This window comes from Salmo salar, chromosome 12 (genome assembly GCF_965601325.2).
Source record: "Salmo salar chromosome 12, fSalSal1, whole genome shotgun sequence".
Lineage (NCBI taxonomy): Eukaryota > Metazoa > Chordata > Actinopteri > Salmoniformes > Salmonidae > Salmo > Salmo salar.
The window spans coordinates 64974397-64993419 of NC_138302.1; the positions used below are offsets into that span (position 1 = coordinate 64974397).

The window sequence follows — 19023 nt, forward strand, 5'->3', positions numbered from 1 at the left end:
TTACTATGTTGTCTAATTATTTGTTATGCTATCTCTTACCTTTTTTCTTCTTCTTAAAACTGCATTGTTGGTTAAGGGCTTGTAATTAAGCATTTCACTGTAAGGTCTACACCTGTGGATTCGATTCGGTGCATGTGACAAATACAATTTGATTTGATATGACACTACAGATCTTAATGTCTTGAAACAGAATTGTCAAACTTTGCAACAATGTTCTTTATTAGTTAGAAGTGCAATACTTTACTATAATTGCTCTGCTCTGTAGGTTTCTTGGCCATGGGCAAGGACTGGCGTACCTACTGCATGGCATTGGAGACCTACGTATCTCCAGCAGGTGGGAGCACACACCACGCTCAGCAAGAACAGATGCCTGGAACACATTATTACCACCAAACCCCCTTCTTCTCCAGCTGTTTAATCCTAATCTCTTCTCAATGTTCTACCCTCTCCTTTTCATTTTATTGGTCAAATCACCTCAATGTGTTTGACTTGTGTCTATTCTGGTGGGTCTTCACCAATAATCCCCTGTTGGATTTAGAGTTCCAACTTGCCATTTCCAGTTGTATTTCTTGTACTTCGTAACATGGTAACAATGTTTAAGAGACAGGCAAAAACAGTTAATTCACACTTGTTTTGTAAAGTTTATCAGCATAGGGTTGGCAACATCCACAAGGTTAGCTACTTGCCCATGGGCTACATATAGGCTACTAAATATGTTTACTTCGTATTAGTCACTTTGGATAAAAGCGTCTACTACACCAGCATGTTAATATTATCATCTTTAAAAGGAAAAGTCACAGACATGTTAGTGCTGAGAATGAGGACATATCAAAAATAGATCTGATCAGTGCATTCGGAAAGTATTCAGACCCCTTGACTTTTTCCACATTTTGTTACGTTACAGCCTTATTCTAAAATTGATTCAATAATTCTTCCCCTCATCAATCTACACACAATACCCCATAATGACAAAGCAAAAACAGGTTTTTAGCAATTAAAAAAAACCTGAAATATCACCAAAAGCACTTTATATTGCAAAAGATGCTGTAGATGGCCATCTGTTTGTGGTCTGTGGGAGTGTGCTGAAGTAAGTCATTGGAAAATCTGACTTTGTCAAATGGCGATACTGTCTGTACAGAAACATACACACTTAAACATGGCATTCCCTGTTAATTGTGCACTTTAAAAGGGTATGCTTCAGTTGATGACATTGCTAGAGTGCTTTTATTGTTCAGGAATACAACAATTTGTGATTTGTCCGTTAGACCAAAGAGGAAGTAGCTAACTGACTGGTTTCGACAATAGGTTGTTTTTACAAAGATAGTTGGCTGTAACAAACTTAGGCTTAAAAATACAAACATTTTACATTTTTGTTGTCAACTTCAAGAATTATGAATTCTTCAAGGTGTACCAGCTACTTGGCAGAAAGATAAGATTCATATGTTAAAATGGGTGATATATCACTTTGAATAGCCACCAATGAAACCTCTTGCAATAGTGATTGCGAAAGATGTTTCTATACACATCAAACCACATCTCCCTTTTTTTTTTAAATGGCTGAAGTCATCCGTCTCTATTACAAAACAGCAAAATAAAAAGGGAACTAGGTAAATCACAAGCCATTTAAGGCACTTTGCATGTCTCTGCTTCACAACAAAAAATGAAAATCAAGTAGCTAAACGATACATAGTATGACCATCTTAAAACAATTCCATATGTTCGCCCCTGATTTCCTGTGCCAAGCTAACCACTAAACATGTGTTATTGGAGATTGAAATATATTTACAGTTAAGTGTGCCAGATAAAGCCTCATGATACTGGGCACAATACTGTTTGAGATCTCTCTGTAGTATAAGGCTGTGAGCCTTGTGAGCGTTGTATAGTGGCTCTAGGAGGATCTGCCTGTCTTGACACTGGCGTATTCTATTTCTCCACTGCTCTCCAGACTCACTGCTGCCTTCCCTTTTCCTTTCATGTGGACAATGGTGGAGTATATCACTGAGGGATCATCCTATATAAAGGGACAGTAAGAAACACAAGATACATTCAGAGACACAGGCAATGCTGCTAACATCTGGGGATGTACAGATTCACACTATATATAACGCTTATACTAACACACACACACACACACACACACTAAACTTTCTCTTACTGGAGCACTAAGTGGTGTAGTTGTATCCTCTTGGTTTGCGTTTCTGTGTTGAACCGCAGCATATATTGCATTGGGATCATCCTTTAGAGGGAAGATACAATGCGACACATACTGTATAATGAAGTTGCAACATTCATCAGCACACAAATAGCACAGGGATTGAGATGTAATCTTTCTTGAGACCTTCATTTTCCCACTGAATTTGACATGATTTAATCGAGGAACAGTCTTAAAAACAAACAAACACACAAACACAAACGTTCTCTTACTGGTGCACTGAGTGGTGTTGTGTTGTTGCCTAAACCAGTGTTTCTGTCCGCAACCGTGGAATACATTGCAGTAGAATCATCCTAGGAGACAGAAAATAAGGCACGCATACAGTCACTTTGAACCCTTAACCATATAACAACACAATAATAAGTGGGGTGTATTCTTTCTATCTTCATTTCCCATCACTCTCACTGTGATAGAGCTTCGAAATGATTCATTAACCTCATCATTCTTCTCTCCTTCTGTTTTGATCCCACTACTATCATCCCCTGTGGTTTTCTTTCCTGGGATAAAAAAACCCAGTTTAATACACAAAATGAGCCATTCCCACATTCCACATTGCTTTTTTTAGTGGTTGCAATTGTGGATAAATACTTTTTCTCTTGTATATGTACAAAGCCATTCCAGCGATGACCAGTATGACTGGTAGGACAGCCATTAAGATGTATTGGATTGTATTGTTTTGCAGAGAGGATGCAGATGGAGCTTCTCCTGAAGTCCTCACTCTGTCTGTTCCTACAGGATATGGACATGTTTAGTCAGTCTACAGTATAACAGAGAGCTTTGCCCAGTGCAAAACAGAATACTGTGGTCAGCTTGAATGCTGATGTCGTTTTTTGTTCAAATGTCATCTGTTCGAGCCTGTCAGACAGAAAATGTACTGACAATTTGATAGAAACCAGTCGCAGATGTGTGTAATTTTGAGACATTTGAATAATTTCCTTTAGATATTCTGCCTGTGGAGTATAATTTCATGATATTCATTGGACATAAACTGACCATTAGAAGCAGTTGTTGGTAGTGCTTCTGTAGTCTCTGATCTTTTGGTTGGAGTTACTTTTGGGTGTTTGGTGATGGTGTTTTCTTTCTTCCCATCTGTCTCTAATAGAGGAGAGGACCATTAGCCTAGTGTCAGCTAAACAGAGGCACATGTTAGAAAGAGCTCTGCCAATACTATGCAACTGAAGATGACATGAGCCCCAAATTAGTTTCAATTTTTTTTTTTAAATATCTTGGCTGTGTTTGTTGTGTTTAAAGAGAGAGATTCCACTCACTCAATTGCACTATGTCGGTTGGTAGGCCTTCAACAGTGTTGACATTGATGTTGAATATGCGTTATGTTATTATGAATGAAAATGTGCTATGAATGTGAGTTCAAGGTGTTTTGAATACCCATCTTTATCCCCTTCCAGACTTATTTTGTTATGTACCTCTTATATGAGCATGAAAAAGTCAACTTAAATGGTGAATGCAGTGCTTGTTTTTCAGTGTGCAGACAACACTCACTTATTAACAGTTACTACTAGTGATAATAACCCTACCATGCTGCTACATTCTACTCAATTGTCAGGTACTCTACAAACTGCTGCTCTGTACGCATTCTTGGCCATTCTGTTCTTATGATGTTAAGTTATTTACGGAGAAACCTCTCTGATAAAATGGATCATTATCAGATCTCTTACCTTTAACAGTGATATGTATGTCTCTAGAGTCTAGGTTGTTGATTGTACACCTGTACCACCCCTGATCCTCCTTAGTGATGAATGAAAGAAGGACAGAGAGGTTCCCTGGAGAGCTCTCAGTATTAAACTTCGTCACTCTGTCTCTGTAGAGATCACTCTTGGTTAATGGTATATCGGGGTGTTTAGTCCATGTCAGTCCATGAGGTTTAGCCTGGAGTTCATTGCAGGAGCAGGGCAGGAGCACAGACTGGCCCGGGGATCGAACTATCTCCAGTTGGTTAGAGTCTGACAAACTGCAGCCTGTTGAAACACGTAAAAATGTGTTGTACTTACTTTATACATTTTAGATGATGGTCGTTCTCTACAACTTCTACCATACTTCTACCCTTTCTGTATACGTGGCAGTCAGCAGATAGTGTGTAAAAGGTAATTCGTTGTCTGTGTAAACTTAAGATGGCACAAGGTTGATAGCCAGAGGGCTCAAACGTCTAACTGCATTCACAACAACAAACACTATATTGTACTCCTTTCTGCAAGGTTCTATACATGTGACTTTCTGTAGATAGTAAACCTACAGGATTTCACATGCTGCGGTGGCACCCAAATGTCTTTTAGCTGTAAGACCAGTCTTATGACTAAGTCACACCAAGACAAGTTTGTATCAGGTTAGAAAAAACACTTGCATATAACAAGAGACTATTATTTAAGCAGTAAAACACGGGATAGCATGACTAATTATGTCATTTTCCACAACAAAACAGAGCAATTTGTTGAGGGAAACCTACTTGATCAATTTTAGATGATGGTAGCTCTCTACAACTGCTAACATGAACGCGTAAGACTACCCATTACTAACAGTATTACTGGTAGCCTTCAGTATTATCAATGCCATATAGTAATCTGAAATATCTTATATATTTGATGGACCAAACCATGAATTGTTTTGTACAGATTTTTGCCTTATACTGTTATACTTTCTATATACAGCTGTCTAAGCCTGAGATGAATATTTTACCTTTAACATGGAGCCTGATGTCCCTCACTCTGTCCCAGTTTTCTCTATCATCGATTGTACATCTGTAATCTCCCTGATCATCCTGAGTGAGGTGTGAGAGGAGGACCGAGAGGTTCCCAGGACATTTTCTATTAAACAGCTCCACTCTGTCTATGTAGAGATCACTCTGGGTTAATATCACAGGCTCCTGACTGAGGGTGAATTTAGTCCATGTGAGTCTGGGAGTATCAAACTGACGTACAGTACAGGAGCAGGGCAGGAGAACAGACTGGCCTGTGAATGCAGTGATCTCCTGCAGTGGATGGTTAGTGCCTGACAGAGTACAGCCTGTTGAAACACAGAGCAACATAATTCTTATTACTATGAGTATTATTACAATTCTGCATGTACACAGTACAATCCATTATGGGCAGTGCTCTCTAAAATTAAGTCTGAAACTATAAATAATTATTTGAGAGATCTGCAACAGAATCCAATCATGCCATTTAGCAGACACTTTTATCCAAAGTGAATCAGTGGTTTATTTGACCACAAGTAAAAAGATATGCCATAAACATTGTTTATGAACCAGAAAAAGAACTGCAGAAGGATGACTGTTGATAAACAATCTCCCCAGAGTAAGAGCAACAAGCAACACTTTATGTGATTGTGTACACTTTATATAATAAATAACATTAGTATTTTTTCCCACACACTCTTTTTTTTCAGTAACAGTGAGGTCTCCATGACCTCCATAACCACATACAGGTTAAGACAGTAGGACTCACCTTCATTTCCTGCAGTAATGTGAAGGATTGAGCTGATCAGAAACACAGAGATCCACATGATGATGACTGTCTCCTGATGTTGAAAGACAGAAACGGTATGTTCTGTGTGTGTGTGTTGAAAGAAGGACTGAGTTTGCCGCTCCTCTTCCCTGTGAGTGTAGACTGACAATATGTGTACCTGTGTGACATGGTGTAACGCTCGTCATTAGAATGAGAAGGGGACCAAAACGCAGCGTGGTAAGTGTTCATGATATTTATTTTCAAGAAACAAAAGGGAAAAACGAAAACGCACAGTTCCGTAAGGCACATACGCTAAACAGAAAATAACCTCCCACAAAACCCAAGTGGTAAAAGGCTGCCTAAATATGATCCCCAATCAGAGACAATGAAAAACAGCTGCCTCTGATTGGGAACCATATCAGGCCAACATAGAAATAAAACATAGATATACATAATTTAGAATGCACACCCAAATCACACCCTGACCTAACCAAATAGAGAAATAGAAAGGCTCTCTATGGTCAGGGTGTGACACATGGGAAGTAAAAGTAGAGTGTGTGAATGGTATGTCCTGACTCTCAGCCCACATCCGGTTACATACCTCTCTGCTTCTCCTTTTTCTCTAACTAGTCATTCTCCTCTCCTTATCATCATCATCAAATGTATTTATAAAGCCCTTTTTACATCAGCCGATGTCACAAAGTGCTGTACAGAAACAGTCTATGTTATGGTCAGCTCTTCTCAAAATGATGTCAGTTTTTGAATGGAATCATAGTTCATTTGACCATGATAATCTTATCCATGACAAAATGACCATCAATCCACCAATCTGTCATTTCATAAATGGAACACTGCTCAGCCTCTTTAGATAACAAAATAGACCCTACATACAGTATATTAGAAAAATGATGCAGGTATTGCATAATTCCCCAAAATCAACAAAGGCATACTGGTGGAAGAGAATTTCTATCACCATTGTGTAATCAATACAACGGGAGACAGAGAGCTGGTTTTCAAGCGCAGGGCGCAGCAGGTGTTTATTAGCAAAGGACCACGGGAGGAGGCAGGTAGCAGGGTCCAGTGATAGGCAGAAGTCAGAAGTCCAGGGACTCCAAAAAGGTAACAGTACAAGCAGGGAAAAGGCTAATAACGTAGTCCGGGAGATAAGGCAAGAGGTTGACGACAGGAAATCTGATAGGCAAAAGTACAGGGAATAGGCAAAAAGGTTTCGTTAGTGAGGATGGCCAAAACTACAGTACACTGTGTGTGTAAATGACATACAGGTGTGTGAACAGGTGATTGGGATCTGGAGAGTGAGCTGCGTTCATTTACATTTAAGTCATTTAGCAGACGCTCTTATCCAGAGCAACTTACAGTAGTGAATGCATACATTTCATAAAAAAAATGTTTTCCCCGTACTGTACCCCTGTGGGAATTGAACCCACAACCCTAGCATTGCAAACACCATGCTCTACCAACTGAGCCACACGGGAGGGGATCTATGTGTTTGAGAGTGTGAGCTGGAAAGTGAGCTGCGTTTAGGGGATCTATGTGTTTGAGAGTGTGAGTTGGAAGCGGACGTTACACATTGCAATATAACTCCACGTACCACCATTAGAGACTAAGCATGAATTTAGCAGAACTATGATTCTAAACATTGCCAATGTACGTACATAAAACAACACAACTTATCAAAATGAAGAGAAGACCGAACTTTTTGTTCAAACTTTATTGCCATAGATTTCCCGATTCTTTACACTGTTAATAAAAGTAATGATATTAATTTAATTTACAAAATGTATATATCGTACATATTTACAGAATGCATTTAATTTATGGTATTATAGCAGAAGAAAAGTGAAAGACAAAATACATAATGTAATTTGTATCAAATTTGATTTCTATCATATGGTATTTTAAATGTGTTGTAAGATCAAGATTTTAATGTGAAGAGGGAAACATATTTACAGTTAAGTAATACATGGTAACAATAACCACTCATATTCTGTGGCCTACTGTATAATGGCTCTAGGAGGATCTGCTCATCTTAATGCTGGCATACTCTTGCCGTCATTGTAAATAAGAATTTGTTCTTAATTGACTTACCTAGTTAAATAAAAGTTAAATAAACACAAATTCTCCACTCTTCTCCTGTCACACCCTAACCATAGAGAGCCCTCTGAGTTCTCTATTGTGTATAGGTTAGAGCGTCACTAGGGAGGTTTCTAGCATTTGTATTTCTATGTTGGTGGTTTGTATGGTTCCCAATTAGAGGCAGCTGGTAATCGTTGCCTCTAATTGGGGATCATATTTAGGTAGCCCTTTTTCCCACCCGTGTTTGTGGGATATTGTTTTGTGTGAGTGCATTCAGTACCACGTAGTTCATGGTCGTTGTATGTTTATTGTTTTCTTTAAGTTTTCACTGCAACTCAACACACGCTGCATCTTGGTCCGTCCATTATCACGACCGTGACATCTCCAGACTCACTGCTGCCTTCCCTTTTCCTTTCATGTGGACAATGGTGGAGTATATCACTGATTGATGATCCTATACAGTGGGGGAAAAAAGTATTTGATCCCCTGCTGATTTTGTACATTTGCCCACTTACAAAGAAATGATCAGTCTATAATTTTAATAGTAGGTTTATTTGAACAGTGAGAGACAATAACAAAAATCCAGAAAAATGCATGTCAAATTTTATAAAATTATTTGCATTTTAATGAGGGAAATAAGTATTTGACCCCTCTGCAAAACATGACTTTGTACTTGGTGGCAAAACCCTTGTTGGCAATCACAGAAGTCAGACTTTTCTTGTAGTTGGCCACCAGGTTTGCACACATCTCAGGAGGGATTTTGTCCCACTCCTCTTTGCAGATCTTCTCCAAGTCATTAAGGTTTCGAGGCTGACGTTTGGCAACTCGAATATTCAGCTCCCTCCACAGATTTTCTATGGGATTAAGGTCTGGAGACTGGCTAGGCCACTCCAGGACCTTAATGTGCTTCTTCTTGAGCCACTCCTTTGTTGCCTTGGCCGTGTGTTTTGGGTCAATGTCATGCTGGAATACCCATCCATGACCCATTTTCAATGCCCTGGCTGAGGGAAGGAGGTTCTCACCCAATATTTGACGGTACATGGCCCCGTCCATCTTCCCTTTGATGCGGTGAAGTTGTCCTGTCCCCTTAGCAGAAAAACACCCCCAAAGCATAATGTTTCCACCTCCATGTTTGACGGTGGAGATGGTGTTCTTGGGGTCATAGGCAGCATTCCTCCTCCTCCAAACACGGCGAGTTGAGTTGATGTCAAAGAGCTCCATTTGTGTCTCATCTGACCACAACACTTTCACCAGTTGTCCTCAGTCATTCAGATGTTCATTGGCAAACTTCAGACGGGCATGTATATGTATTCTTGAGCAGGGGGACCTTGTGTGCGCTGCAGGATTTCAGGCCTTCACGGCGTAGTGTGCTACCAGTTATTTTCTTGGTGACTATGGTCCCAGCTGCCTTGAGATCATTGACAAGATCCTCCCGTGTAGTTCTGGGCTGATTCCTCACCATTCTCATGATCATTGCAACTCCACGAGGTGAGATCTTGCATGGAGCCCCAGGCCGAGGGAGATTGACAGTTCTTTTGTGTTTCTTCCATTTGCAAATAGTCGCACCAAATGTTGTCACCTTCTCACCAAGCTGCTTGGCGATGGTGTTGTAGCCCATTCCAGCCTTGTGTAGGTCTACAATCTTGTCCCTGACATCCTTGGAGAGCTCTTTGGTCTTGGCCATGGTGGAGAGGTTTTTTGGTCTTGGCCATTTGGAATCTGATTGCTTCTGTGGACAGGTGTCTTTTATACAGGTAACAAGCTGCGGTTAGGAGCACTCCCTTTAAGAGTGTGCTCCTAATCTCAGCTCGTTACCTGTATAAAAGACACCTGGGAGCCAGAAATCTTTCTGATTTGAGGGGGTCAAATACTTATTTCCCTCATTAAAATGCAAATCAATTTATAACATTTGACATGCGTTTTTCTGGATTTTCTTGTTATTCTGTCTCACTGTTCAAATAAACCTACCATTAAAATTATAGACTGATCCTTTGTCAGTGGGCAAACGTACAACATCAACAGGAGATAAATACTTTTCCCCCCACTGTATAAAGGGACAATAAGAAACAAGATACATTCAGAGATACAGGCACTGCAGCATCCAGGGATGTAGATTCAAGCTAATTTACACTATATATACACACAGTGCTCTTTCCATGGCATAGACTGACCAGGTGAAAGCTACCCTTATTGATGTTACTTGTTAAATCCACATCAATTAGTGTAGATGAATGGGGAGGAGACAGATTAAATAAGGATTTTTTAAGGCATGAGACATGGATTGTCAATGTGTGCCATTCAGAGGGTGAATGGACAAGACAAAAGATTTAAGTGCCTTTGAAGAGGAGGTATGGTAGGAGGTGCCAGGTGCATCGGTTTGTCTGTCAAGAACTGCAACGCTGCTGGGTTTTTTACGCTCAGTTTCCTGTGTGTATCAAGAATGGTCCACCACCCAAAGGACATCCAACTTGACACAACTGTGGGAAGCATTGGAGTCAACATAGGCCATATTTTCTGTGGACTGCTTTCGACACCTTGTAAAGTCCATGCCCTGACAAATTGAGGCTGTTCTTAATTTTGTACACTCAGTGTATTTATACTAACACACACACTGCACTTCTCTTACTGGTGCACTGTGGAGTGTTGTTGCCTCCTCTTGTTTGATGTTTGTGTGAACAGGCAGCAGACATTGCATAGGGATCATCATCCTAAAGAGGGAAGAGGAGAATACAATGAGACATGTAATACACACAACACACAATACAGATGCAACAACCATTAGCACATAAGTAGCACAATGATTGAGATGCAATCTTTCGTGAGACCTTCCTTTTCCCACTGAATTTGACATGATTTAATCAGTAACAGTCTTAAAGACAAACACATGCACACACACATCATCTTACTGGTGTAATGAGTGGTGTGGTTGTCTTGTCACCTAAACCAGTGTTTCTGTCTGCAACCATGGATTACATTGCAGAGGGATCATCCTATAGAGGAGAGATACAATGAGACACAAACAGTAACTTTGTCTAATTGACCATCCTCATATCAATAACACAATGATAAATGGGATGTATTCTTTTGTCAGATCTTGATTTCCCCACACTCTCAATGTGATAGAGCATGTGTCAAACTCATTCCACGGAGGGCCGAGTGTCTGGGTTTTCGTTCCTCCCTTGTACTTGATTGAGGAATTAAATACACACTAAGTCCTGTCACTTTTCACCAACTAAACTCATTCCTTTTCTAAGTGGTTGCAATTGTGGACAAGTAACCATTATTTATCCTGTATCTGTACAGAGCAACTCCAGCAATGATGATAATGACTGGTAGAACAGCCAGTACAATGTAGATTGTAGATTGAGCTTTCTCTGAAGTCCCCCAAATGTCTGTCCCTACAGGACTTGGTGACTTTTCCAGTACACGCTAAAAAGAGAATCTGTGATCACTTGCATATCGATCTAGCTTTTTGTTCACACATCGTCCATTGAGCATTGTCACAGGCCGGCTCATAGCCTGTGGCAAAAATGAGGACATCAACAACCGGTATAGGCCAATTCAAAAAGTTATTTATTATAAAACAAAACTATTAACTCTACACAAAGAAAAAGGAATCAGGTGTGGAAATGTCATAATGTAAGGTGCATGGATGCGTGAATATGTGTGTGTGAACATGACTGAGTGGAAACTAAATAAACCAACAAAGGAACAACCAAAACAGGATCATACCTGGAGGAGCAGGGAGAGAGAGAGCAAGCCAAGCGAGAGAGAGTGGAGCAGTTTGTTAAATACCCTGTGCCCAGGTGGCTCCAATCACACCAGCTCCAATCACTAACGACCCTCCTCTGCCTGCAGGAGGAACCGCCCCTGCACTGCAGAGGAGGAGCCGTGACATTATGTTGGGTAGGAAATGTACTGATCCTTTTATATAAGTATGGCTTTAACCAGCAACAGTCTTTAGCAATATAAGACATTTTAATGATTTACACTGACTTTTAGAGGAAGTTGTTGGTAGGGATGTTCTAGTTGTGGGTTGAGTTATTGGTGGGTGTTTTGGTTTGAGTTACTGTTGGATGTTTGGTGGTGGGTGTTTTGGTTTGCTCTGACTAACAGAAAAGTGGATCATTAGGTCCTTGCCAATACTATGTAGCTAAAGATAAAATGAGCCCCAAGATTTATCGGGAGTGGGATCTCTTACCTTTTATCATAGAGTTGGAGTTCTTTGATTTCTACAGCACTGATTTGGCACCTGTACCACCCCTCATCCTCACTCGTTAGATGTGAAAGGAGGAGAGAGCGGTTCCCAGGAGAGTTCTCAGTAAACATCTTTACTCTGCCTTTATAGAGATCACTCTGGGTTAATATAGTTTCAGGTCTCTGTCCATCTCTGAATTTAGTCCATGTGATTCTGGGAGGTTTAGCCTGAAGTTCAGAACAGGAACAGGGCAGAAGCAGACTGGTGTGTGGATCTAACGATCTGTAGGGCTGTAGTGTCTAACAAAGGGCAGCCCGTTGAAATATGTAGAAATGTGTTTTATTTACTTTATCAATTTTAGATGATGGTTCTCTACAACTGCTACCATGAACACTTAAGACTACCCATTACTAACAGTATTACTGCTAGCCTTCAGTATTACCAATGCCATATACTGTAGTAATCTGAAATAACTTATATATTTAAGGGAACAAACCATGAATTGTTTGTACAGATGTTTGCCTTATACTGTTACTTCCTGTCATATTTTCTATACACAGCTGTCTAAGCCTGAGATGCATCTCTTACCTTTTACAAAGAGTCTGATGTACAGTATGTGTTCCTGTCTTCTCTATCCTTGATTGTACACCTTTACACCCCATGATCCTCCTTAGTGATGTGTGAGAGGTGGAGAGAGAGGTTCCCAGGAGAGTTCACAATATTTAAAATATCCACGCTGTACCTGTAGAGATCACTCTGGGTTATTGGTATCCAACACTCACTGTTTTGTTTTTGGAAGTTCCATGTGAGGCTTTGAGGTTTAGCTTGGAGGTCAGTGCAGGGCAGGAGAACAGACTGGCCTGAGAAGACGTGGATCTCCTTCAGATTACATTCTACGAGAGTACAACCTACAGAGACACAGAGCAAAATATGTCCAAGTTGGAATTCAATTAATTGAATCTGCCATAGCAATGTCTGTGGATTGTAGTGAATAGTAGTGGATTGTGCCTAGGGCTGCATTATGACTGTTACTGCCACACCGGCGGTCACAAATCATGAAGGCAAGCTCTGATGCTACTGATCAGGGGCGGAAATCCCGGGGGGGACACGACCCCCCCCCATCCTGGGAAAAATATGATTTGTCCCCTCCAATATATCACTGAAACATAACTATGTAATTTAAATAATATTAATAATACGCAATGAAAGCAATTGTGCTGATTATAGACACTTAATAGCGCGTTTTTAAGTTTCAAAAGATTGCGACCCCCCCCCGCCCTTTACCTCACAATGGTTTGATCCACTGCCAGTTCCTTAGCTTGCTACGTAACTGCCGTGAGGTTCATCCAGTCAATCGCGCACACACACACTAGCTGAATATACAGACCTAGCGCGCAAATATTAACTATTAAGCTAGCTAGTACCTATTCCATTTATGTGGCGTCGTCAAAGATGGAATCAGCATGCAGATGATGTAAGTTAGTGCTTCAAAGTCCCTGTGATAAGGTTAGCGATAAACTGAAGTCCAAACTGAACAGAACTACACTCTCATCTACCATTGTCTTAAATATATTTAATGGTCTCGTTGCAAAAGCTAAATTGTCGCAAGGGAACTTTTATTTATTTAATTTCACCTTTATTTAACCCGGGTAGCAAAGATTATAGCAAACACCACTGAAACTGAATTGGTGCTCGCTAGCTTTGCAAATTCAGCTATTGTTGGAAGCCAGCCAATATGAAACAAACTATTAAAATTACAAAAGGTTGCAGCATATGTTGTGTAAATGGTGAACTCATACAGCTGTCAACTCTTGTCATTTTAATCCGTTTCACATTTGCTAGCTACCTTTTTAGATCGAAGCCCATATAGAATGATTGAAGATGATAGAAGCCCATCTCCTACTGTAAATAACCTACACACTGTGTGTGTAGCCAGCCAGCCAGCCAGGTAGAAAAATGGCAGAAAAATAAAAGACGGACATCAGAGTATTTTTCAATACACCAAAACGCATAGTAAGAACCCTAGTAGCCTAATATCTCAAAGACTAGTTGATAAAATGTTCATAAGAAAGAAATGAAATTCTAATGGAAATGTTTCACAATGATGTCATTAGGCAGAGCAGGCAACAGATGGCACACAGACAGCAGAGTTGGGGACAGATATGCAGGGACAGACTGGCAGAGACAGGGAGTCTCAGGTAAGTTTGTTGAGTCTTTGTTTGGCAACATTATGAAAGGTTCTCAATTTTTTTGACTTGTAAAATAGGAACATCATTGGAAAATGCCATGGATACCCCCACTCTCAACTTACACTGGTGACTGAACTAAGATTTGTTAAAGGCAATGGTATTGCTGTTGTGATTAGTTGTGTAGTTTTGGGTACCGGTAGTTAGGAGTACGGCAAACACCTTATTTCTTTGGTTCCTCAATATACATTTACCATATTACAATGTAGGCTATGTGTTACAGCACTACTTTTGGTGTCCCCCTCAGGAATTGCTCTTGAGAAAATTTCATATAATTGTCCCCTCCAAAGTGGATATCAGATTTTCGCCCCTGCTACTGATGGTCATTAGTAGCCTACCAAACTTGCTAACTGCCTGGTACTCAGCTCTCTATTGTCCCTCTAATCACTCTGACGTCAATGCAAGTGTAATCGAAAATCTAATCAAACACTTCATGAGAGCCCATGCGCTCATGTTGCACAACATTTCTAAACGCTATGAAATTTGCGCAAGAACTTAGTGATGGCCTCTACTCTATTGGCTAGGCTTACTATATTTATTTCTCAACTTTCCTAATATTAAGCACATTGCTTCTCTTTACAACAGGAGTATAGCCTACCTGGCTGGCATGAAGAATGAACCACGGTAAAATACATCCTCTATTCGCTATTTAGGTGCAGAGATGACATGTATTTTTTCCCCAGCCCCTGTTTCGAGACAGGTGCATGATAATGGTCCATATTATTCACAATATGTAAAGACAACATATCACTTCTGAATTATATATTATTATTTGTGAATGATGCCCTGCGTAAGGCAAGAAACAATGCTTTTTTTGGGGGGCTACTTTTTAGAGTCATAGTCGCACACCTCATGTAGCTTAACACATAGGCCTATATGTTTTGATAAGGTTAGTATCACAACTGAAGTGGCCAAATAACTTCTTAAAATTAAGCACATTAATCCACTTTACAAACGGTGTAGGGCCTAACTGGCATACATAAGCAGTTTGTGAGTTTCAAGTTTGGGGATGATAATTTTCACCAAGAAAATGCACCTTTATAATAAAAGCATTACATGCATAATTGCATTTGCGGTCACTTTTGATAATGATGTTTTCCCGCTAATGGAACATTCACACTTATAGCCTACTGCTGTGTGCGCATTGCTGCGCTTATAATGTGAAGAATAGCCTAATCGTTTATCAACATTTTAAGCTAAAGTTCTGATCTGTTGTCATCCTCATTGCGTAATTGTTTTTTTTTATGCTAGTGGATGTATTAATTTGGGATCTTTCGCAATCCACAACTGTCCCAGACTATGTTTGGAATATTTATTTCTCTCACAGAATAAAATAGGTCAACTTTTGTACTATGGAAGATAGTCGATTGACATAGGCTAATGCTTTTGCTGTTAGTTAGGCCTACTCATCTTGTTGGCAGATGAAAAGTACATGTGGATAGTTCTTTCAATATTCACCTCGGAATTGGATAAGGACGGGTGCAGTTGCGTCCCCGATGTGTCTTTCCTCACTTGTAGTGATGGAGAGCCATGTGAGTGAGAGGTGCTTCGGAACATGCAGCACTCAGGGAGAAGGGCCTCAGAAGGCATGGATTTTTTTTAGGGTGCATTAAGGCCACACAAAGGGGATGCTGCCGGGAATTCGAATCATTATCAAGTGCTTCTCAAATTGCAAATGAGAGACTGATGAAGTGTGAACAGCCTGCGCAAAAAACAAAGCAGAGCTCTTGCCTTTCAAGATACTTTTCCCAAATCATCATTAGAGTTGGATCATGCAGCCTTGCAATGTATTAAAAATCAAAACATATATCCCAATGTTTGCAGAACTACTAAAGTTACATTAAAAACTCTAAATTAATAATATAGGAGTAACTATTTCTTTCTTAACCGCTCAACATAGAATAGCCAAATGTGCACACTCCCTCATATCGTTTGGACAAAATATCCTTTCTATTTTATTCAGCTTTGTTCAATACTATAAAATAATGCTATGGAATTCTAACCAAATCTTGTCTGCTAAATTAACTAGTGTAGCACACAGCCATATGGCATTGCCATATCAGGACCTAACATAAGGACAACTGAGTATGCTATTCTGTTCTTCTGAAATAGACTACATTTTCTTTATATCATGTTTCTTTAGACCTGTCTAAAGTAAATTATGGATTTATTGTGAACGTGTAGGCTATATTACATGGATTTATTAGACTTTTTAAAATGTAGATTTTCCAAAGGTCTACATCATGTGTGGAAGCCAGAAGATGCTGTGTTTATGTTAATTAATAGTCAATTACCGTGAGAAGACAGTATTTGCTTGGCAATCACTGGCTGACAAAATTTCATGACCACCACAGCCCTAATTGTGTTTGACAGAGTACAGCCTGCTGAAACACAGCAACATTATCCTTTTCTAATGTTCTTTACATCAATGCAGCAGGATTACATTTCTCCATTCACACAACACCATGAAATATAAGACATGGGCAGTTACTGTATCTACAGGTTATTTTGCATTGATGGTCAGTTTACAAACTCTTACTGTAACATTTTTGCAAAACGCATCATACTGTGACACTTTCTGTATTTCAACAGTTCTATATCTTGAAAGCTTGATTGTTGACTTGAAAAACATTTTACTGTGTGAACAGTGGACTAATGAAAAAAAATACCAAAATATATTTTCTTTAACTTTGGAACATGAATTGACAGGTCTGAGATTTAGCAAAGGTTTTTATTCCAGGCAATACAGATCTATGCTATAAAACATTTTGGGTAAACCATACAAGACATCCATCTGTATTGACTGACTGTTGATAAATGTATTGATAAATACAGACTTATAAAAGAAACCAGCATCACTCTTATAATTTCAGATGTACTAAAGCATACCATATGTATTTTGAATCTGCAAGATATTCTGCTAAATTTGTATGTCTCAACACATGCAAGATATTTTGGGATACATTTCTCTGACACTTGTGCTGAGTAACAGTTGAAAATGCATGTAATATCACATTCTGTAGCTACTGTAGGACTCACCTGCAGTGATATGAAGGAAAGCGCTGATCAGACACAGAGAGATCCACATAATCACTGTCTCCTGGTGTTGAGAGATATGATGCTAACCAAGATAGACTGTTTGTGAAAATCTGCCGACGTGCCCTTGAGCAAGGCACTTAACCCTAATTTGCTCCAGGGGTACCGTATTACCATGGCTGACCCTGTATAACCACACCTTTCACTGCACCTATGTGACAGTAAAACAATATTTATTTATGAGTAGTGTAATGAGAGTTACTCGTACCCTTAATCAGTCCCTTTCGTGTGTGCGCGTGGCCCTGGGTCGTCAGAGGGTGAGGAAGAATATCTTTAACCGTCTGAGGCAGGCCATGGAGGGGATGAGGAAGGAGGGCCACAAGGTACCTCAGTATAATACACTGGACAACCAAGACCTAACCCTTCCACATGTCATTATACAAGACAAACAAGAACTAACCCCACCCCTACATGCCCTATCAAATCTACCAATAATAATAATTTAGTGGGTGCTTATATTCATCTTATTTTACACAAGTGTGTATTATATGCAGTGCATTGGAAATGTTCTTTTTGCATATCCCAACTCTCCCTGAGACACCCTTCGAGAGACAATGTGTGCTCAAAATAATATCCACAATAGTTCTAAGATTTCACATGATTTGTGTGTTAGATTGTCACAAGTGAACCAGCAAATTACTTTCTGTCTCCAGTGTGTTTGTTTCCACAGAACTAGTAGTGGCATGTGGATACTTCTCAACATCTCTGCACCTCTGTGTGGAGCAGGAGGAGGACTCTTCTCAAAGTGAGAGAATCTCACCACAGATACCATATTTAGATACAGTTCAATGTCTGTCTTCATTGTGTATGTATATGAAGTGGTGGTTTGTCTAAAATGGACTCACCAATTCTGTTTCTTCTTGCAGGATATGTCAAGTTTCTGGTAAAATGTCATCATCGCCTTAGAAGGAAATATCCATTTGACCAAACGCTGAAAGTTAAAAAGACTGGGGACATATTTCCCATGTTTCATGCTTATGCATCACTAATTGTGTGTTTTTGCATGGGCAGAAATACTTTGAGTGTTGCTGAGAACAACTTGAGCACTCTGGGCCTAGGGCTGGTTCTGGAGTCTCGGCACCAGGAAGCTGACAAGGTCAGACATCATCTGTAATTACCAAGGCTAGGAGTTTTTCCTGTCTACATGGCCAGGAAAAACTCCTGGCCTTTGTTGTAGCAGCTCAGTTATTGGTGAACAACACGGCATTAGTGTTGTACCTGAATATACTCACAGTTTGCATAACGACATACTGTAATTTCCGTTAGGTCATGAGGAAAAACCTCAACCCCCTCAGCTGTTGATGAGTCATAGAGATCACAAACAGTACAGGAAACTCTTAACATATTTGATTGATATTAAAGTAGTTTATTAAGTGTTATATTTATCACTATTGATAAGTATAATCTGTGAGCCCAGTCTGTGTGTGTACAGTCGTGGCCAAAAGTTGAGGATAACACAAATATAAATTTTCAGTCTGCTGCCTCTGTGGCTTTAAATTTTTTGTCAGATGTTACTATGGAATACTGAAGTATAATTATAAGTGTCAAAGGCTTTTATTGACAATTACATGAAGTTGATGCAAAGAGTCAATATTTGCAGTGTTGACCCTTCTATTTCAAGACCTTTGCAATCCACCCTGGCATGCTGTCAATTAACTTCTGTGCCACATCCTGATTGCTGGCAGCCTATTCTTGCATAATCAATGCTTGGCGTTTGTC

The 19023-nt window shown here is 39.8% G+C and overlaps 1 protein-coding gene and 1 long non-coding RNA gene across 5 annotated transcripts; both read right to left on the reverse strand.

The window, feature by feature from the left end:
* Window positions 1-621: 621 nt before the first annotated feature.
* LOC106565512 (uncharacterized) lies at window positions 622-6277 on the reverse strand. 2 transcript variants are annotated; one of them, XM_014132730.3, is made up of 9 exons: window positions 5671-6277; window positions 4904-5230; window positions 3889-4188; window positions 3206-3307; window positions 2801-2941; window positions 2648-2709; window positions 2425-2505; window positions 2156-2236; window positions 622-2011 (listed from the first exon to the last, which is right to left on the reverse strand). In XM_014132730.3, the coding sequence occupies exons 1-9, from the start codon at window positions 5726-5728 to the stop codon at window positions 1889-1891; spliced, it is 1275 nt and encodes a 424-aa protein (XP_013988205.1). In that variant the 5' UTR covers window positions 5729-6277; the 3' UTR covers window positions 622-1888. The 2 variants fall into 2 exon arrangements, with proteins under 2 accessions (XP_013988205.1, XP_013988207.1); XM_014132732.3 differs by lacking the exon at window positions 2801-2941.
* Window positions 6278-7068: 791 nt separating this feature from the next.
* LOC106565513 (uncharacterized) lies at window positions 7069-13001 on the reverse strand. 3 transcript variants are annotated; one of them, XR_006758052.2, is made up of 4 exons: window positions 12551-13001; window positions 10671-10754; window positions 10391-10472; window positions 7082-8218 (listed from the first exon to the last, which is right to left on the reverse strand). It is a non-coding gene; the product is annotated as an uncharacterized LOC106565513 (long non-coding RNA). The 3 variants fall into 3 exon arrangements; XR_014379774.1 differs by having other exon boundaries at window positions 7069-10472; XR_014379775.1 differs by lacking the exon at window positions 12551-13001 and adding an exon at window positions 11497-11957 and having other exon boundaries at window positions 7070-10472.
* Between the last annotated feature and the right edge of the window lie 6022 nt (window positions 13002-19023).